The sequence below is a fragment of the Antechinus flavipes genome, chromosome 1, assembly GCF_016432865.1.
Source record: "Antechinus flavipes isolate AdamAnt ecotype Samford, QLD, Australia chromosome 1, AdamAnt_v2, whole genome shotgun sequence".
Classification (NCBI taxonomy): Eukaryota; Metazoa; Chordata; class Mammalia; order Dasyuromorphia; family Dasyuridae; genus Antechinus; species Antechinus flavipes.
The window spans coordinates 214,334,982-214,357,778 of NC_067398.1; the positions used below are offsets into that span (position 1 = coordinate 214,334,982).

The following is a 22,797-nucleotide window of genomic DNA, read 5'->3' on the forward strand; positions in this document are numbered from 1 at the left end:
GTCATTAGTTCAGATGAATACCAATAGCTTCTACCAAAAAAAAAAAAAAACAAAAAAAAAAAACAACCCAGAAACAAAACATGTTTTGTCATAGGATCTCAAAGCACTTTTCAAGTCCTGGCTTGTCTCTGACCAGAAGCAATGGGAACTCGAAAAACTCTTGAGGGTGATTGATGATTATTAATTAGGTGATCCCACTGAGCTTCTGATAATGAGGATGGTTTCTAGAGTCTGCAAAAGTATAGGGTTTCTGTGATCTCTACTGTCAGGGGCAGACCTAAGTCAGTAATACTTCTCACTGCTACAGGTATTCATTTATTTCTGACATGCTGGGAAGAGAATGACATTGCAATTAGAAATTATCTGGCCAATTTAGGCTGTATAAAAAGTCAATTCAGATGTTGAAGATCTTCATCCCATCCCACTCCCCTTTCAGGCTATTAGTCCTTCTCTCCAATCGGGGAGGAGAATGCATGAAACTGTAAAAGGCAGAATATTATATTGGATTGTGAGGATGGAATTCAGGGCTTGGAAGCAGGAAGCCATGGGTTCAAATTTTCTGACACTTGCTAGTTGTATAATAATAACTAACATTTATTTGGTTAAATGAAATACGGATATTTCATGTATTATCTGTTATCTGTAGATAGGCCAGTAATTTCATTGGCATAGAGAACTATGAAAGAGAAAACTCTCTCTGCCTGTGAATAATCTGGGGGCAATGAAGATTGTGATTTGCTATATGTCTAATATATGTCAGAAGTGAGATTTAAACTAAGATTTTCTTGACTCTGAGATCAGCTCTCCATTCACTTTAATATATTGCTTCTTAGAAAACAATACCTTAGCAGGTAAATAGCATTACAATAATGTTACATAGAAATTGGAGTAAACTAAGATAAGATGTAGAAGGGCTAATTTATCATTTCTGCACAACAAAACAGACCATTCCCTGGTACTTGAAAGCCTTAGGAAATAGTTTTTTGAGGCATCTATACCTTCAACTTCTTCTTTTTTTTTTTTTAAATCTTTCTTGGAACTTAAAAAAAGGATACCTTGTACAAGGTAGTCTCTCAATATTATTTCATGACACTTGAATGATATTTAAGCTCTTGTGAGAGTTTATTTTCTTAACAATTTAACTGAGTTTGTCTCAGTTTCTTCATCTGTAAAATGAATTGGGGAAGAAAATGGCAAAACATTCCAATATCTTTGCCAAGAAAACTCCAAATGGAATCATGAAAAATCGGATATGACAGAAATAATTGAAAAACAGCAAGAATGTCAGTTTCTAGGATCATGAGCACTAAAAGAGAGTTCAAAGCTAGTTCAGAGGCTTTCCAGTCTAACCCTCTCATTTTCCAGATAAGGATGGTGAAGCCCAGGGGCACTAAGTGACTTTGCGTCAAGTTACTCAGGTAGTCAATTTAAGAAGTAGAATTTGAACCCCTGTTCCTTAACTCCAGAACCTGTGCTCTTTCCACAGTACAACATTGCCTCCCTCTAGTGTCTGACACTATCAAAGACTTTATTTCACCTTTTCGTTCCAAGCAAGATATTTTAAACTGTCCCTATAAGAGGGACAGTTCAAGAAACATTTATTATTATTTATATAATAATGACATTGATTATTATTGATATTATTGAAATATTATAATATCAATTTATATAATGGTATTAATTATCAATATATGTATATATAATAATATAATATATTATAATCATGATCATCATTATAATATAATGTAATTATTATTGTAAATACTTATTTGGTACTAAGTACTGCATTAAGCTCAAAAGACAGAACCTATCCTTCAGGAGCTTACATTCTAATAGAAGAAAAACAATATAGAAATACAATCTGAAGAGAAGGTTGGAGAGGGTGGACCAAGAAGTTACTCAAAGGATCATAGTGGGGAAAGAAGTTGGCAGAGTCTGAAGCAGAATTGGAAAGGTCATATGGATGACCTTGACACTTAAAATGAAGGTTCTAGGAAGAACTGACCAATCAGAGAAATGACTGAAGAGGCAAGCAAACTGGCCTTTTTGTCCTTTCATTCTCATGGTTGTTAATGTAATTTGACTGGCTTAGGGGCAAATTTATCCTTTAAAATAATAACAATGTTCATGGGCTGTCAGGATGTAGCAAAGGCAGGATTGTAAACTGTTAGATTATATAGCCAATGTATACTGTGATTCTTAGGACAATGGAAGCTCTGTGGGAGTGTATCTTAGAATCATGTATAGAATGTGAATAGTAGAATTGGAAGGTATGTTAGCATTCATCTTGTCCCTATCTTTTATTTATTTATTGTTTTGTTGAGACAATTTTCCAGCCTCACCCAGCTAGTGTCAGAGGCTGGATTTGAGCTCAGATCTTCCTTACTCCAGGGCTCCAGAGTCAATTCTTTATCCACTGCCTATCCTTTATTTTTAAAAATCAGGAAATGGTGATCCAGAAAGATGAGATAACTTGACTAAAGTCAGAGTTAGTGGCAGAGTCGAGATTAGAACTCAGTTCTCTTGATAGTCGGTCTAATGCTCTTTCCACTCTTTTAAGTATATTAATTTTTGAAGTGGAAACAAGTTATAACTTATCTCGATGAAAAGAAGCCCAAACCCATTGATTTTGAAGGTGTGAATCCAGGATCTTATCAGTAAAGACACTCTCTGCCGTGGTTCAGATCACAACCTCTGAATACTTTTTTATTCCTACTTAGGTTCATTGGTCAAAAGAATATAGATCCAGAGGTGGCCATTGGGTCCAACTCTCTCATTTTATGGATGAGGAAACTGGAATGTAGAAAAGTTAATTGACTTACCCAAAGTCACACAACTAGTAAATGACAGAGCCAGGCTCTTAATAACTTAATAAATTAAGTCTCCTGATTTAAATCTCTTCTCAATTTCCTCCACACCATACCACAGGTTCACTTCATCTCTAAATACTGTATAAAAAAAAACATCCACCCGACACACTGCTATTTTGCTCTTGTTCTTTTAAAATAAATAGACTCCTTTAAAAAGGACACAATTTATGTGCAAAGTCTCAGTAAAACTGTGATGTCAGATTTTGCAAACTTAAAAAGATTTCTGTTCCTCCCTTCCCCCCTCCTCGCCCCCTTTAGTTCGCATTTGTAGTTTTGCCTGTTAGAATCAGGGCAATCTTTAGTGGGGAGCAGGATAAAACCTACTTTGGGGCACTCGATTCCCAATCCCTTTCCCCTGCTGTTTATAGCCAGGTGAACTCAGGTTTACAGGGAGTATTGAGAACTTCTTGCAGGACAGAAGAAATATCGATGTCACAAAAGGAAGAGTATGCGGCAGAATGCAAGTGTCTTCTCAATTAATCCCATTCCTGCCCGAGTCGGTCTGGGATGAATTAGGAAAGATTTGAGGGAAGGGGAAATAGGAATATATACTGATTGTAGTGATTAGAAGTAGATGAGAACCTCACCTACATATCTTACCAATAAGCCCTAGGCAATAACTCCTTCCTCTTAGGCTATTCAAAATACCCTTTTCCCATGCATGGCATCTTGGGCAAAGATCTTTAGCTTGTCAGACATTAGCAACCTCTCAGTTTATATATATACACATATATGTATGTATGTATGTATGTATGTATTTTTTTTCCCCCAAGGGCTAGAATAATGGGGAACAGAATGACTAATTCCCTAGTGACCATGACAAAGCGTTAGACTAAAGTGATCTCTCAGGTATTATGTAGCTCTAAATTGTATGAATCTCTCTCAAATCATTATTTTCGTGACAATTTGACTTTATTTCAGTCTCCACAGGTTCTGTGACCCAAGTGTCGACTGCAAGTACCGATTCTGCTGGCTCCTCCTACTCCATTAGTGGAATTCTGGGAATTACATCTCCTAGCGCTGAAACCAACAAACGCAAAAGAGAGGAAGGTAAATGATAATTGTACCTGGGGCACTGTTACAAGTATTGACTCCGAAGCAGTGGCTTTAAGACCAGGCTTATCAAATCAGAGTTACAATCTGTCTGAGTTCTCAACCATGCACCTTGCAACACAATTATCCCCTTTTCATTTGCACTGTGTGTTTTTGTGTGTATGCAATTATAGGCTATAAATATGCGATAATATTTTAGGAAAACACCTTTAGGAGTGATTCATCCACCTTGGAACACGTTGGTGACAGTCTCCAATTAACAATTTCTAGTTAGGGTAAAGATGCAAATTGCAACGGAAAAAACTTCCTTTTTTCTTTTGATTGAATATATTAACACATGAATAGGGACGAGGACTCCTTTCCAGTTTAAAAGATAAGGCTTTGAGCTGTTAAGTGAAAAGTACCCAGAGATTGGGTGACCCTTTAGTATGAGAAGAGATGTTAACTATATGCAATAATATATTATTAACTATCTTGAATGTTTCAAATACTTTTACTTCAGGAAAAAATTGAAATTCCCAATGTATGACTAGTACTGTTCATTATTACTATTGCAAAAGATGGCTTAAAAAAAAGACTTTGATGGGATATGTTCAGGGAAAAGTCTCAATGTTGGTAACAACAATCTTGGGGCAGCCACTGGAACAAAAGGATGCCAAATAGTAATATACTTGAGAAATCTTTAGAAAATGATAAAATCTTTTTAAAGATTTTTGGGAAAATAGTTCATTTCTCTGAAAAAGTGAAAGTGAAAGAATATTTTGATTTCTGCTTTTTATCCCTTTAATGTAGTACTGCTAAAGAAAAGTCATTATTTTCAGGAGCACAGGGACAAGGACTCCCTTACTGTTATAACTGTTATAACAGCCCCCATTCACCTTGATATAAACTGAGGATTGTGCTTACACCTTGCAGAGGCTTATTTATGACTTAGTTCATCTTAAAAGTGGCTTAATACTGTTGCTGACAACAAGAACAACAACACAATAATAATAATAATAACCCCCTATTCATAGCCCTTAAGTAATTTATTAATTATTCAGTCTTGTGATTTCAGTAATGTGGGGCAACTTTCAGCATGGATATACCATCCATCAAAACAGATTAGCAAACTAGCTTGGATCACTTCCAGTGACTTGCCTATTGTCACCTAATTATTCCATATCAGAGGCAGAACTTTCTAACTCCAAGGCCAGTCCTTTATCTCCAAACAGCACTACATTTCATCCATTCCTTTGTTATATTAGCATTGATTTTCAAACTCCCTTGTTCATTAAAAAAAATAATAATTGATGCTACTGCCTTGGAGCAAGTAGAGTCCCATGTCTCAAAGAAGAGTGGGCCATCTTAACTAAAGTTTTTTCCCCCTCTTTATAAGACAGGCAGCTCTAATTGATACTAATGGAATTGAGAGAAGAAATAACTCCTTCGGAGTTAGTAAAACCTTAGTCAGGAAAGGGGAGGAAATACTTATAACATTACGGTAGTCTGAAACCTGAAAGCAGCATGACGGAAATCTTGATTCAATTATTTTGCTCTTCAGTTCAATTCCTTTTCCAGAATATATGTAAGAAATGTATACACACATGCACACATACTTAAGTACTCAAGATCAATAACTGGAAAACTGAGTTTACAATGACGGCAGATTGTTCCACATCGTGAGTGGTACTGGGGAGTTGCTCAATGCTGTGAAGTGTATTCATGACTTTTGGTGGCTTCTTCTTCTCTGTTTTACTTTTTAACAGATGTCACTAGTCTTTAACCCAGTGGGTTGCTTGCAGGGTAGCAACAGGGGCAAACCAAACCAGACAGCCTCGATTGGTTAATATAGCTGAAGGTGTCATTTTTTTTCTTCGGTTGTAATAGGAACTAAGAACAGATGTGTCTTAGTAGGGGATCGGTTGCTCCCCCTAACAGTAGAAGGACATGTGATGAAAAGCTGACACAGAGGCAGGGGGGTGCTTCAGTAGTAAGTTTTGAAGGCAGGCTTGAATTCTGACCCACATACAGACAGATACATAGATAATGGTTCGCACAGCTGTGGCTTGCAGGTTGGGGGAATTATAGCTTGTATTGGGTTCCTGCAAGAGAGGTTATTGCTCTGCAGGGTGTAGGCACAATCCTCAGTGTATATCAAGGTGAATGGGGGCAATCAGTCCCTTCTCACTTCAAAATTTTGTACTGTATTTAAAAACTCTGTGCTCCCCTTTTAGTAAAAAAAAAAAAAAATCAAGCAACATATAAGAACTTGATTTACTTTCAGTAATATAATAGGGATTCAGGTTTGCAGTGGCCCATTCTTAATGAGGATAATTGTCTTTGACCACTCTTTGCCCCCTCCATTCTGCTAACTGCAGATAACCTTCCCCTTCCCCTCCCTCCCCCCCTCCCCCACAATGCTTTTTATTCTCTGCAGGGAGCATATCTTCTTCAGACTTGTGTAGTACTATAGTGATGCAAAGCAAAGATGTCTTTGGAGAAAGAAAACATGTGATCAAACAGTCTCTGTACTTTTACCTTAAGATGGAGACTCTTAGCCTTCAGTCATCTGAGAACCTGTTTTAAAAAAATATTTTGGTAATTATATATCAATATAATTGGTATATATATATAATTTGAAGACGTTATTCTGAGGAGTCCATGGACCTGACCAGATTGCCTGAGAAAACACAAAAAAAATTGCTTCACGGGGGATCCATTTGAAGAACAGTAGGCTCTGGGCCTGTAAGTCAATGTTTATGTCTCCACTTGCCTCAGTTTTCCTCATCTTCAAAATGAGGAAGATTGACTAAAATGATCACTGAGGTCTATTCCAGTTATAACGCTACATGACTCTATGAATTTGGGGCTGGCCAGAGAGGTAGACAGCTCAGGAATTTAGGAGCTCAGTCTGTGAGTTTAAACATTAATTTTTTCCCTAATGGTAAAATTTTATTACAATCAATCCTAAGGGACTATTTATTTTAAAAATTAAAATCTATTCAAAATAATTGAGTCATTGGTTAGAGTTTAGAAAACAATATTTTATCCATATAAAGAAATAGTACTATATAAAATATTAGAATATTTGTAACAAGTTAGCTATGCTTTGCATATTCTAAGTTTTTTTGGAGGGTAGCAGAATAGTCAAGATTTTATCTATAATCAATTTTTATAATAAACATTAAAAACTACTCAATGTAAACATTAATGGTTAATGAATGTTCAGTGTGAACATATTTCCCGTTGATGAGTAGAGAAAAGCTCTGGACAGAAAATAAAGAACTAACCATTTAATTTAACAACACAACAATAAGTAACCTTTATTTAACATTACTATGTGCCAAACACTGTGCTAAACACTTTACAGTTATTATCTCATTTGATCCTTATAATAACCATGGGAAGTAGATGATGTTATTATCTTCATTTTTCCATGATGTGTGGCTATCCTTTTCAGGTCCAACCTGGAGAGGTTTCTGGATAGATTTTATCACTATTGTCTTGCCCTTGTGCCTCATTTTGGTCTGGACATGACTTTGGGTTTTGGGGGGGGCTATATGTAAGGTCTGGCAGGCCTTACAAACTGGGATGACTTTAAGTCCAGACCTGGTGATCACTTTATTTTTTTCCTGAAGATTAGTTTTAACTAAGTTTGACTCCAGGGAATAAATATTTGTGGCCATAATAATCCATGAAAGTCAATCACAGACTATCAAATGCTTATGTGCTAGTTATCTGTCCTAAGTACTAGAGATAACAAAGAATTATAAAAACAATTCCTGCCTTCAAGGAGCATATATTCTATTAAGGGAGATAATGTGTAAATAATTAGGTACCATCTAACAACCTCTTCTATAGAGGGCAAGAATGGTTTGGATTCACAGGTGCTTTGGGGCTTTGGAGGGTTTTTTTTTTTTAAAACTCATTTGCTTAGGCAAGAAATTATCATATGTTTTGGTATCAAGGAGGGACAAAAAGGAGAGCCTACTTGAATATAAAAAGGCCCAAACATCTGAAGAAGAGGGAGGAACATGTTTTTGCAACAGCCACAGAGCAACAATGGTAGTGATAGGAATAGTTTCATGAAAGTAGCTCAGTAGTTCTCATCCTTAATCCTGTACTTCCAGGGAGATTCAACAAATGAAGGCTAAAAGAGCAAGGAACTAAGGTATAGATGTCTTTTTTTTAGTGACTGCTCACTCAAAAAGTTGGAAGGCTAAAAAAAAAAAAAAAAAAAAAAAAAAAAAAAAGACAGATGTTCTCCATAAAATGGGAAGTAACTAGCAGTCCTTATCTCCTTCCCTTGCCTTGCTTTAGTTGAGTTTTTCTAAATAATTTTTTCCTATTTTCTCTTATTCCACTAAAGAATGCTAATCTCATTTCTCTGACCCCACTCATCTCATTTTTTATAGATATCTGTAGTTGCCTCCAACCCCAGTTCATTTCCTCCTATCTCTTTGCTTGTGAGATGAGAGCATTATAAAATTTTGGGGAATAGTATCCTAGCACATGATTGAAATCCCAACCTTTACTTGTTAGAGAATTTATTTTTCTCTAACTAAGGGAATAATCATGAGGGATTTATATGTTTCATGACTATAGTTTCAAGGCAGAATTATTATGAATATGGGCTTTCAAGTCTGCTCCCATTGAACCATGAGCCTATTCTGTTTTGTCAAGTAATTCTAGCATCTGATTCACTAAGAGTAGCATGGCCCTTGAGCTCCACAGCTATACAGAGCAGATAGAAGATAATAATAATTACAGTAATAAAGATAATAGCAATAATAACTAACATTTACATAATCTATGTGCCAAGCACTGTGCTAAATGATCTGCAATTATCTCATTTGATCCTCACAACAGCTGTGGGAGATAGATGTTATTGCTAATCCCATTTTATAGATTAGGAAACTGAGATAACTGGAAGTTAGATAATTTGTCTAGAGCAGGGCTTCTTAAACTTTTTTTATTTGACCCTTTTTGTCCCAGAAATTTTTACATGACCCTGGGTATATAGGTGTACAAAATCGGTATATAAATAAAATAATTTTGTGACCCCCATATTCACTTATAAGACCCCATATGGGAATGCGGTGGTGACCTACAGGTTAAGAAGCTGGGATTTAGAGTAAGTAAGCTAAATAAGAGTCTAGTCTGAGAAGGAAGGGCACCAGGAAAGACCTCCAGCAGAATATTAGAGTTGAACTGATTTTTTTTAGCTTTTTTTTTTTTTTTAATAATTATAACTTTTTATTGACAGAACCTATGCCTGGGTAATTTTTTTTACAACATTATCCCTTGTACTCACTTCTGTTCCAACTTTTCCCTTCCCTCCCTCTACCCCCTCCCCCAGAGGGCAAGCAGTTCTATACATGTTAAATATATCATAGTATAGGTACAATATATGTGTGCAGAACTGAACAGTTCTCTTGTTGCACAGGAAGAATTGGATTCAGAAGATATAAATAACCCGGGAAGAAAAACAAAAATGCAAGCAGTTTACATTCATTTCCCAGTGTTCTTTCTTGGGGGTGTAGCTTGGGAGGGTTCTGTCCCTCGTTGATCAATTGAAACTGAGTTAGATCGAGTTGAGCTGATTTTTGAAAGAAACTAGAGGGACCAAGATATGGAGGTGAAGAATATTCCTAGCATGAGATGCAGACAGTGAAAAGAGGAGGAGCTCATCATAGAGTTCATGAAAGGAAGTCAAGTATTAGAAGACTGGAAAGATAAGAAGGGGCCAAATTATAAAGAACTTTATATGCCAGAGGAGTTTATATCTGATGCTGGAACTCATATGGAATGAAGGTGGTGACAGTCAGACCTATGCTTTGGAAATATCCCACTGACAGATGAATGGAGAAAGATGGGAGGGGAGAAAGACTTGAGGCAGAAAGTGGATTCAAGTTTTGTCTATGACAAAAAATGTCTGTGATCTTGGGCATGTTATTCAATCTCTCTGTGCTGTAGGCAATTCTCTAAAGATTAAAAAAATACACTTGCTGATTTTAACTGGTAGAGGAAAAAACCAAACAAGTTATTGTGAGGTAGATAGAGCACAAATAAAGTAGCAGATTCTCCTTTACTTGTCCAGGATAATGCAATCACTCTATGGGAAGAGCTAGGCCTAGAATGGGGGGCTCCTTATTAGTGCTGTTTCAGCTGCCTGATTGCTGTCTCCTTTATATTTATTTCAAGAAAATGTAAGGTTTGAAATAAAAGTGGTGACATTCATAGCTGGTGGATAGATTCAAGTGGCATGTCAAGCACAGAGAACTGGGCGATTGGGCTGATCTTGGGCCGGGTGAGGATCTTTGTATGATCTATTTGACACTAATACCATCTGAATTAGTTCCAAGTCTGAATTATGTGATATTTGCAAGAAAATGTGTTTTTATTAATTTTTCAGTGGCTCAGCCTAACTGCTAATAGCGGCAGACAGAACTCCTTGGGGAGCTATAGGAAGAAATAATTTATAATTAGCAAATCAATTTTTTTTTTATATTTTAAGAAGGAACTTATAAAATGCTAGAAAAAATTAATCCTATTTGGTAGGTAAATGTCCCCTTGTAGTTTTATTTATAAAATTTATTTGATTAGAAAACTCTTCCCCTACCCATAACTAAAAGTAAACTTGAGTCCACCCCTGTCAGAATTGTCACAATTAGCAGAATCTGAATTAATGAGGCTTTGCTGTATCCAGCCAGGAGTGAAAGAAACAGTTTAATTTCCTTCTGTGAAGTCAAAGGAAGAGCTGAGACCTTGAAAAAATACTACTGAGAGAAGGCTGATGAAGCTGAAAAATAACATTTTAATAAACTACTCTGCAAGCTATGTTTGTTTACTGCTAGCCAGTCTTGTCTCCTTTGAATTGTTGGGAAAGGGGGAATAACACCAAATTGGGAGACTCCTTTGGGTAGAGATAGGGTGGTAATAAACTTGAATTCACCAGGGCAGATAGTTTTCTCCACTGTATGGTTTGGAGTTTCTTTTCCTTCTAGTGAAATATGGTTGAATGGGACACGCACACAGGTGCCCTTCTTGATTCCTCCTGATGACCTCCTCTAGCTTCAGCTTGGCCATGCACATGTTAAGAAGCACCTTTCTCCTCTCAAGAGAGGAACTGGGGCTTGGCACTTAACTGAAATCAGAAAGGCAGCTTTGTACATGCTCTGTTTAATCTTGTCACACTCAGGAGGCAAACTTCCAATTGCCAAGCCATCTTTCAGAGAGAACTGATTGCACCAATGAGTTTGAAGTTGACCATGACTATTAGTGGGAGTCTTCAAATTCCTTGGCAAAATTGTCCTTCCTCTCCTTCACAACAATTCAAAAGAGGCTTGGCTGGGTAGTGGTAAATAGAGAGTCTGTAAAAAATAACACAGAATTTGAAACCAGAGGACCTGGATTCACATAACGAGTGTTCAACAAATGAGCACAAGGCACTATGCTAAGCATGGGGAATTATAAAGACTAAAAATAAATCCTTCCTGTCTTCAAGAAATTTTATAATTAGGTTGATACCACTTGGGTTTCACAACCTACTAGTTGTTTGATCCTGGGAAAGTCCACTTAACCTCCATTTGCCTCAGTTTTCTCATGTGTAAAATGGAAAAAATAATAGTATCTATTTCTAGGGTTGTAAGAATGGAATGAGATAATTATAAAGCACTTAGATCACAATGTCTGGTACATAGTAAAACATTCTATAAATGTTTGTTGTTATTGTTGTTACTTTACATTATCTTTGGTCCAAATCTTGATTTTGCTATTAAACACCACTATGACTTCATGCAAATCATTTGATGTTTTCATACTTTTTTTTCTGTTTCTGCAAATTGAGGAGGTTGTTCTACATGATCTCTAAGAAAACTTGACTAATCTGTATTGGCAATTCAGGAAATAACAACAACAACAACCACCCCCACCCTGAAATATGGCCACTAATTCACTGCATGTCATGATATCACCTCCCTGATGTTATGTTCCTCTTTCAGAATGAAGGACAGACAAAACCTCTGTGAACAGAGGTTCTTTCCTCCTTCCCCACTCCTTTCCTTCTTTTCTCCCTCCCTCCCTCCCTCTTTCTCTCCTTTCCTCCTTTCCTTCCTTCCTTCCTTCCTCCCTCCCTTCTTCCCTTCCTTCCTTCCTTTCTACCTTCCTTCTTCCCTCTTCCCTCCCTCCTTTGATTAGGATCTTTTTTCTTGTTTATATTTTCTTCCTCCCTTCCTTCCTTTTTCCCTTCCTTCCTTCCTCCTTTCTTTCTTTCCTTCCTTCCTCCCTCCCTTCTTCCCTTCCTTCCTCCTTTCTTTCCTTCCTTTCTCCTTTCCTTCTTCCCTCCTCCCTTCCTCCTTTGATTAGGATCTTTTTTTCTTGTTTTATTTTCATCCTCCCTTCCTTCCTCCTTCCCTCCTTCCTCCTCCCTACTTCCCTCCCTCTCTCTCTCTCCATTTCTCCCTTCCTTCCTCTCTCTTTCCTTCCTTCCTTCCTTCCTTCCTTCCTTCCTTCCTTCCTTCCTTCCTTCCTTCCTTCCTTCCTTCCTTCCTTCCTTCCTTCCTTCCTTCCTTCCTTCCTTTCTTCTTTCCTCCCTCTCTTCCTTCCTCCCTTCCCTCCCTCCCTTCCTTACTTTTTCTCCTTCCCTTCCTTGCCTTCCTTCCTTCTCTTCCTTCCCCATGTCCACATATATCACAAAATGAAGCAGGATGACCAAAAGTAAGGAGACCACATTTTGCAAGTACACTAATGTTTGTTTAAGTGACACACATTTGATTAAGGAAAATATACTCAGGCCATTTGTCTATCATTTTTTAAGAATTTGTGAAGCTTTTTGCTTTGTCTCTTGAAATAGTTTCAGTCTTGGTTTATTATTTCAGTTAATAGATCCAGAGACAATTTAAGTTTTACATTTTGATCAATGTCCATTTAATTTCTTGACTTCCTCTCCTGTAAAATATTTTTATATAATGCTTTAAGGTTTATAAAGTATTTTATACATATCGTTGTTGTTATTCTCAGCTTTACAGATGTGGAAACTGAGGCTAGGAGGTGAAGAAATGTGGCCCGGGATCATGCAGCTAGTATTAAATTAGAATCTAATTAGATTAGATTCCAGGGTTAGAATCCAGTGTTTCTGATCCCATTCCTGGACTTCATGTGCACCAAGCTTCCTGTAAAATGAGGAAATTGACACAATCACAGAATCTGAGTCGGAGATTTTCAGAGTTCATTTAGTCCATTGTATACTGGACTGGGAATCTGCTTTATTACATTTCCAATAAATAATCTTCTGGCCTTTACTTGAAGACTTCTAGTTGGGAAAACTTACTACATCTCAAAGCAGTTTATTTTCTCCTTGGGCAGCTAGACTTCTTCTTTTTCTTGAATTGACCTCAAATTTGACTGTCAGAACTTCCAAAACCTGTTCCTGGTTCAGGGCCAGACAGAACAAATTTAATCCCTCTTCATCATGATAGTTCTTCAAAGAATTGAACATAGCTGTTATTTTTTCCTAAGACATCTTTTCCAGGCTAAACATCCCCAGTTCCTTAAATTGATACTTCTATGACATGATCTCAAGACCCCTTACTATCCTGGTTGCTATCTCCTGGAAACCTGCTTCAGCTTGTCCATCTTGAAAGATGCTGCCTATAATGAATGAGTTGTTACAGATATGGTCTGACCAAAGCAGTTTGCCCTTGAGTTCTTCTAATTGTATGTCTTCATGAGCAATACTTGTAACTGCTTGAGGATTTCTAACCTGAAGTCTATGAACTTTAAAATATACATAAGATTGTGTTTCAGTAGAACTGATTTCTTTTTTAATTGTATATACAGTTATTCTTTCCTCATTGCTAGGTTTAGGGATACAACACTCTGGTGATCTGGAAATCTGGGTAAAAAATTTTTGCCTTCTCTTCATAACAAAAAATGGCTGATTTTTTTCTTTTTTTTTAAATGGGGTATTTATAGTATTTTATTGTAAAATTTGGTTATATATTTGGCCATAGAATCTTTGCCATCTGTTGACCTTTCAGTATTGCTTGTAGCTTCTACAAAACTCCCCCCAGATTCCCATTTAATTTCTTATGCCAACCCATGACATATTGAAAGTGTGATGGGGAAAGTTGCAATGTGGAAAGAATAACTGTACTACGTTTATTTAAAGACATTATTCTGAGGAGTCCATAGTTTTCACCAGGCTTTAAGCGATTTATAATGCACACAAAAAGCTTTAAGTTGATACTTAATAAATGCTAGTTAATTGATCAGTAGATGTTATTCCTCTCAAGTAATCCAAATTCATTTTCATTTCCTTGGCCCATGTGTCTAAATCCATGTTTAACTTGTCCATTAAAATCTCTAGAGAATTTTTCCCCATAAATTGATCTCTAGCTGTGCCTCCCCAATCTTGCACATGTGAAGATGATTTATTGTGCTTCAGTGTGGTAGTTCTCTGGTTTTTCTTTTAAATACCTTGCATTTAGTAGATCCTTCAGAAATGTTTTTTGGAAAAATGAATGAATGGAATAAAATACAATCTAATTAGATTTGGTTATTACTCTAAATGGTCTCTACCAGGAGTCCTCAAACTTTTTAAATAGGGGGCCAGTTCATGTCCCTCAGACTGTTGGAGGGCCAGACTATAGTAAAAACAAAAATTGTGTTTTGTGGGCCTTTAAATAAAGAAACTTCATAGCCCTGGGTGAGAAGGATAATAATCCTCAGCTGCTGCATCTGGCCTGCGGGCTGTAGTTTGAAGACCCCTACAAGCCTAAGCTATATCATCCCTAAAACATGATTTTTTCTCTTTCTCACTCTTTTTCTTGTTCTCTCTTGCTTCCACTCTTTCTTTCTTTCTCTTTTTTTTCTCGCCACACATATATACATATGAATACACACTATATATGTATATAGTCATCTATGTATATGCTCCTATATACATACATGTGTAGACAAATTATTATGATAATGACAGCATCATTCCATTCAAAGAGGTAGTATGGTATTATGTTAAAAGCACTGGACTTGTAATCAAGAAATTTGGGACCAGATCTTGGCTCTGAAACTTATTAGCTGTGTGACTTTGGACAAGTTATTGTGATTCTCAGAGCATTTATCTTCTTATTTGAATAATGAGTTTGATAATAATTGGCACTTCATACCTTATTGTGTACTTTTTGAACCATGAAGTTCTATATAAATCTAAATTATTATTATATAAGTGACTGTGTAGAATCCTGTGGTTTGAAATTTTGTTCTGTATTAATTTTTATAATCACATATTACATCTAGTACCCTTTCTAGCAACTAAGGTTGGCTCAACTCTGTTGGTAACTTGGAGTTGGGCTAGAGTATGATCAAGCTGCTAGAGTGGAATGCTCCTTTTTAATTTCCATCCATGTCACTTATTCTATAATTTCATATCTCAAAAATATGGCCATAAATCAACAGTCATGAACAAGTTATTTGTCTCTGTCATTTATGAGGACTTAAAGTGGATACTTTAAGTATTTATAATAATACACACATATATAATAGTATATATATATATATATGTTTATGAACATGCATGTATATGCACATATATTTATATATGGAAGTATAAAGAAGTTTTTCCTAACTAGAAGTCTAATTAAAGTCCAGAAGACCACCTGTTGGAGATGTTGTAAATTGATTCCCAGTCTGTATGCAGTGCACTAGATGGTCTCTGAGAACGTCCAACTCTCTAAGATTCTGTGATTGGGTCAATTTCCTCATTTTGTGGGAAACTAAGAACATGGTGGATAAACACACAGACACACAACATACAAACAAATAGGTTTTTGTAGTTCTGAGAGAGGAAAGATTTTCTTTAGCCTTCACGTAATCCAAGGCTCCCACGGTCAATTTGCAGTAACACAACTCCTTATCTGCCAGTACAGTTTAAGCATATTCTGTGTGAAGCTGAAGGGCTAAAATAGGGTCCAGGTACTTGCCATACTGCAATACAAAGGCATCACACACACATAGACACACAAGCACACATATATACAAACATATGCATATATGATTACTTATGAGTTATACAATAGTATATATATTCATAAATTCTGAAGGGCTGCAGAATTGGCAGTTTTTTACACATCTCAGAGCATTAGTTTCCTTATTTAAAAAGTGAATACTGGCACTATTTACTTTACAACTTATTATGGGGGAATATACTTGATGAATATGTATATATATATATTATTGTATACATTTACAAGTATCTACATACTGTGTTATATAGGACATACACATATATAACACACAATGCATATGTATAGGTCATTATATATGTATACATGTATATATAAAGATATTATACAAACATATGTACATATATACACATATGTATTTTGTGTCAATCTAAGCACAATAATAATTCCTAATAATTTTAAACATGCAAATTAAATAAAATTTATGCTTGAAGTATAGCATTATAGATGACAATCTATTATATTACCTTTCTAAGACCTGTAAATTAAGTAATTTTGTATTATGTCAGAGATTGATTATTTTTAGCCTATAGAGTCCTTTCAAGCTGAGTTTACATGTCTTCTAAATGGGGAAGACTTGGGGTCAGCATGTTTTCCTGAGGCCCCATTACTCAGTGATCTTCTCTTGGGAGAATATTTCACCCAGAGATTGGGAAGCCCTAATAAACTCTAATCCTGCTGCCAGGGCAGCAGAGAATGTTTTCCCAGGGGCCATCTTGCTAAACTGTACTTTGAAAGAAAAATGAAGTGTCCTTTGCACATCAGGATATGTGTCAGGAGCTGTAGTTTTGATACCAGGACATGTGTACCCTTTGGTATTTATGAAGCTAGCAAAAATCTCTTTAAAAAATATGAAGTTGACTGATGTAGAAACAATTTAATAAAAGGGATGGGGAGAGAGAGAAAGAGAATGAGAGACAGACAGAGAGAAAGAGAAAGAGAACTCATTAAACAAAGATAAAAGGAATGTGAGCTGATTTTTGATAAATTAATGAAAATCTGTATCTCATTTGAAGCTGAACAGTTTGGATTTGTTTATTTTTTTTTAACTTGGATTAAACCTGAGGGTTGTTTCCTGTGTTATGCTTATCTTATTATCACAGGGTCTCAATATCTGTGGAGAAGCAGTTGTAAGCAAACTATTTCCATAAGTCTTGAGCACAGCAGAGGTAATGAAAGGATTGGGTCAAAGTAATTCTTTCCAATTAATAGATTAGATAAAATCCAATTAAATAAAATACTAGATTAAATGTCAGGAAATTCAGAGTTCAAGTCCCACCACTAACACTTACTAGGTATATGACCATGAATAAGATATAACATCTTCGGATTTAACTTTTTGCAAATAAAAGGAGAAAATACAGGGGTTGAACTAGAGTAGTTGAACTGGACTGAACAAGTTCTAAAGCTTTTTTCATAGGATGTACTCCTTTGACACTGGCAAAACCTATGGATTCCTCAGAATATATTTTTTAACATGTGTAAAATAAAATATACCGGATTACAAAGAAAACCAATTATGTTGAAATAAAGATGTGATTTTTTCCCCTCCATTCAAGTTAATTTATCCATTTACCCTAGGGTAAGAATCCTTTAGATTAGAGGGCATTTAAAGTCTGATACAGTTCTAAATCTATAATGCTATGCTTGGAAAGGAGAGAGAATTTAATATGTGATGGCAGATAAGCAACACAGCCTTTAAATCTGTGAGTTCAAGACTCAAAGGAAGAGAAGGACCTCTTTGGAGGTTCAGATAGATCTAGATTGCATTTATAAAATCATAGGATATGGAGCTGGAAATGACTTAGAGATCATCTAATTACCTTTATTTTATAGATGAGAAAACTGGTCAGACAGAGGGAGGGATTTATCTAAGCTCACCCAGGTAATGAGTAGAGGAGTTGAGATTTAAACTAGGGTGCGTGGCCACTAAATCCACATTTTCTGCTCTATCACATAGAGCTACAAAAGCCTTAAAAAGTTTATTCAAACCAAATGGAAACTCTGTTGCAATATATTGATTTCTCAGGATTATCACTATTAGCATCACATCTAGTTATGATTGTGATTGTGACCAATATAATTCTAAGCCCTCTGTGCACTTGCCCCTACCTCTGTGGTTTGATGGTCCTTTCCTTGATGGTTTTCTTCATCCTGATACTAAATATAAAATGGAGACAAAATCTGTCCATTTGAGAAATGAGAAACTATTTTCACTTTTGTAAACTACAGAGATTTGGTAAAAGTTGGTGTAATCACGAAAACTGGAATATCTGTTTTTGGTTTTTTTTTTTTGTATCAAAATGGCTGGGATCTACAGAGGTAAATTCTGAGTCAATTTGATTAGTTACTGATGCTCTTCATCTTCTAGTACACACATAGGGAGATGAGCAAAAGGGATTTGGCATTAACAGGCAGGAAATGAAGAAAAAGACAGTGGGCATTTTCTCCAGTTTCATCATGAAAATAAATTGTTGCTCTCCATGAATGAAATTAATTCCTCAAAACACCAAATAAGCTTTCAGGGGAAAATAATCCATTCCATAATAACATGACATGTAGCTAAAATGTTAGAGCACTTTTTGTTCCATTTGGTGGGAGAGCTGGAAAAAGTCTTGCTTGAAAGTTTAGACTTAGTTTCTCCATTTACTGGCTGTGAGATTTTGGCCACTTGACAGGTGGTTTGAAGATCAAGACCAGAGGATAGCCCTAACTGAATAGCTGGTGTCCAAACATCCTGCAGTTGGATCACAGCTACCCTACTCTTCTTGTAGAGGTTTATTCCCTTTTGTGGTCAAGGTCTTTCCCAAATACTTTTTCCATTTTTTTCTTTCTTCTTTCCCTTTTCTGTCTATTAGTCTCTCAGGATCTGCCTGCCATTCACAATTGTTTTACACTTCTCTGTTGTGAATGGGGCAAACCAGGACAAGATGGTGCCCTGGCTGTGAAATGGCTGCTTTGTGTCCCCCTTGGCCAACTCCTGAGGGCTTTTATGAATGGAGTAGTGTTTGCTGCAGGGGTCAGGGACTGTGAAGAGCTCATTAATAGATAATGAATCCCCTCCCAACCCTACCCCCCCTTCCCCTCAAGAATGTTTAGCAATGAAGGTGGTAGCAGTGGTTTGACATAAACAGTGACAGGGTGGGTATGGGCTGGTGAATAGCTGCTGTCGGGAAAGATCGGCTGGACAAACGTCAGCCGGGTTGCTGCTCTCTGTTCTGTGCCTGTGACTTTGATCTCTGGGAGTGTTGGTTTCCGCTGGGCCTCTGAGGGGAACTTATTCAAGACAATTCTTATCCTCCCCATTCCCTGACTCCCTGACAGACTGAGAGAACAGAATGGACAGAGTGCTCTTGCTCTCTCTCTCTCTCTCTCTCTTTCTCTCTCTCTTTCTCTCCTCGCTACCTTTCTTTTCATCCTTTCTTCTTCCTTCCACCTTCCTGTCACATACTTCCTTTTTCTTTTTCACTTTTCCTTTCCTTCTTCCCTCCTTCCTCTTTCTTTCCCTTTCTCCATGTCTCTTCCTCTCCTCCTCTCTTCCTGTCTCTTCTCTTTCTTTTTCTTCATTTCCTTCCCCCCCCCCTTTTTTTAAATGATTTTTGTATCTCTCTCTTTCCATCTCTGTAAACTAGGCTGAGAAGGATAATAATAAGAATGCTACAGTTTAACTTTTTAAAAAATTGTCTTACAATGTATTTTGACTGAGGAATAGAAACAATATGGTGACATCAGAATCTTTGATTGTTTTTATGCCTGTGGAAATATGTCAAGTCCAATTAAGGTGCCCAGGAGATATTTAGGAGGCCTTTCAAAAGCTTGTTCATGGAACTCTATGGGAGGTACTTGCTTTCTCTCTCCCTGAAGACAATGGGTCAAAGCCTCTGCCCAGTCTTGTGGAGTTCCATATCAAGCTCTTTCTCCACAGGAATTCTTGGGCTTAGGTTCTGCCTACTTAAATAGCCTCGAAAGACCTTGCACTTTCAATTCTATTATTTATATTGTGCTTTTTCTTCAAGGTCAGAAGTCTATGCCTAGTGGGACCCCTTAATGGAGAAGAGATGAGTGGTCTGAGATTTGCAAGTCCTTTCTGTGCCCCCTAGGAGCATCTCTTTGAAAAAAACAAAACCACTTGAGACATTTTCTCTTGAGCCTCTTTATTCCTTGCTAGCAGTGCCCCTATTTGTTGTCAAGGTTGCTCCATAGGGGTTTGAAAGAAGATACTTAAACTGTGATGGGGTGGGGGTGGATAGGGAAGATAGACAGTCCCTGTCTCTGCCAGTTTCATTTTCAGAAGCTGAGAGAAGAATAACATTAACCCATAGAAGGGTTGTTAAGTCCAGAAAGTCAACAAATATTTATTAAATGTTTATTGTGTTTCAAGCTCTGTGCTAAACCCTGGGTTTAGAATTTTAAATAGAAGCAAAAAGATAGATTGTCTTTGCCTGTAAGGAGCTTACATTCTAATGAGGGAAGATAATCTACAAAAGAAAGTTGAAAAGTGAGGGGATATACACACGTAGGGAGATAGATGGTGGATAAAGAAGTCAGGAGAGCAAAGGATGGGTACAGAAATAAATGACATGAATATGGCTGCCTTAGGATATTGAGGTGGTGATATGCCAGAGCACTGGGCCTAAAGTCAGAAAATTTTAACCTCAGTTTTCTCATCTGTAAAAGGAAGAGGAAGTTCTATTCAAGTTTTAAATCAAATGGTTCTGAAAAATGGGGGGAAAAGGAGGCACCTGTCTGAACCTTTTGGTGTATGTTTGTATTTGACTCTGAACTAAAGGCTGAATTAAATTTCATTAAAAAATCTTCAGAGCCTTAAACTTAACGATCCTCAAGTTTCACAAAATGGTTCAGGGATGAACTGCATGAAAAGTATCCTCAAGTGGACTGTTTAAGACAAATGCAGATATGTTTGGTACTTAGAGATGGCTTGGGACATCAGCCCATGTGGATGGATGGAGACCCAGGACACAACAAGGTCACAAGAGTCACACCCATTGACTTGATGCATAGCAACCAGAGGGTAGAAGCTAGGTAGTATTTTGTAAATTCTCATTTTAGTTATTTACAACCTTGCTGACGAGGTACTAAGTTGAGATCTTTCTAAATTGCCAAAGGAGTGTAAGTGCTGTTAGCATCTTCCACTTTTTTGACATCCTGAGGCAGAGAGCTAACTACCTCATACTAGTTTTGGCTCTTATGATCCTTGTTTCCATCTGCCTCCCCAAATTGTTTTACCATCTAATTAACCCTTGTAAATCTTGATTATTGTTTAATGATATCTTGGTCTCATTATCATTTGCAAAAAGGAAAGGATGGGTAGATAGGTGATAGAAATAAAAACTCTGACTCAAAATAACTTCAGGGAACAAAATTGAGTGTCAGGAATTGGAGAGGTAGGAGATGGCTACCATTCCTCTTGTAATTCTACTCATTTAAGGAGCTGGTTGGAAAAAGCACTGTCCTGAGTCCTACATGAATGATATATCTCCTAACTATGGGCATTTTTTGCTGGGTTATTCCCCTGTTCCCAGCCCTCTCTTTCCTTCCTCATCTCTACCTTCTCTCTCTCCCCCCCATCTTCCTAGAGATCTGAGCTAAATTCCTACCTTTCACAAGAAACCTTTCCAACTCATTAATCTTAGCATCTTTCTTCTGAGATTACTTCTGATTTATCCTCTTTAATATCATTTGTACAGTGTTGTTTGTATGTTGTCTTCATATTTAGACTGTATATTTCTTGAGAGTAGGGGCTTTTTCTTTTTTTGCTTTTCTTTGTATCCCTGGCACTTAGCACACTGCCTGGCACATAGCAGTAGGCACTTCATAAGTGCTTGTTGCCTTAACTTGAATTGAGCAAACACTTATTAAGTGGGAAAAAAAACTGTACAATGGAAAGAGAACAGATTTTGGAATCAGGGAACCTGTATTTAAATAATATCTCTTATGCTTACTACATGTGTGACCTTTAAAAATGTATTAATCTGCTTTGACCTCAATTTAAAATGAAGGTATTGAACTATATGATTTTTGGGATCCTTTTCAGCTCTATATCTATGATTCCATTGAAAGGCCTGATTAATTAGGTAGTGAGTTACCCAAACAGAGTTCTTTAAGCAGAAGATAGATGAATACTTTTTGGAGGATATTCTAGAGGATTTTTCTGGCCAGTTATAGGTTGCATAAATCCTTTCCAATTCTGAGATTCTATAATATATTTGTCTACTATAAAACACTATATAAATGTAATATGATAATATTATAAAACATTTTTTTTTGATTCTGGATCTCCGAATTTCTCCTAGGCTGGAAGTATTTCAATCATTCAAGGGCACAAAATCACAAGATGGGCCCAAAAGCTTTAACATGACAAATTAGATTTTTAAAATCAGGGTTTTTTTTTTTTCACTTCAAAATGGCTCAGTTCACTTCTCCTTAGCTAGCTTGGTTGCTCTCTGCTCCAGGGTACTCATCATATTTCTGCTGGACTTATTGTGGGCAGCCAAATCACTTTTAGACCTGGAAGTCCCAAAGTCCACTGAGCTCAACTGATCCACCAGTATTAGCCTCCCCAGAATGAATTGTAGAATTGTACTACCACACAGGATATAGCTGTTACTATTTTAAATAACTAAAGAGAACAAGAAAATATGGTTGATATTGAAAATTAAAGAATTATTTGGGAGCAAGGAGACAAAAACTTAATATTGGTGATGCCATATACAGTATAAAAGATAAAAATTTAGAACATTTTGGTCTATCAATTCTGCATATTTTAAGTGTTGCCTTTCTCTCCATCTAGCATGAGGAGTATGGAGAAGTAGAAGTACACATTTTTCTTGGCAATTATCTTAAAAACA

General features: G+C 36.7%; 1 protein-coding gene across 1 annotated transcript in view; it reads left to right on the forward strand.

Moving 5' to 3' along the window:
- PAX5 (paired box 5) overlaps nt 1-22,797 on the forward strand; it is a 314,686-nt gene that overhangs the window by 14,532 nt on the left and 277,357 nt on the right. Inside the window, exon 4 of the mRNA XM_051996111.1 lies at nt 3,792-3,920. Coding sequence (XP_051852071.1) covers nt 3,792-3,920 — 129 coding nt within the window. The remainder of the gene's footprint in view (nt 1-3,791; nt 3,921-22,797) is intronic.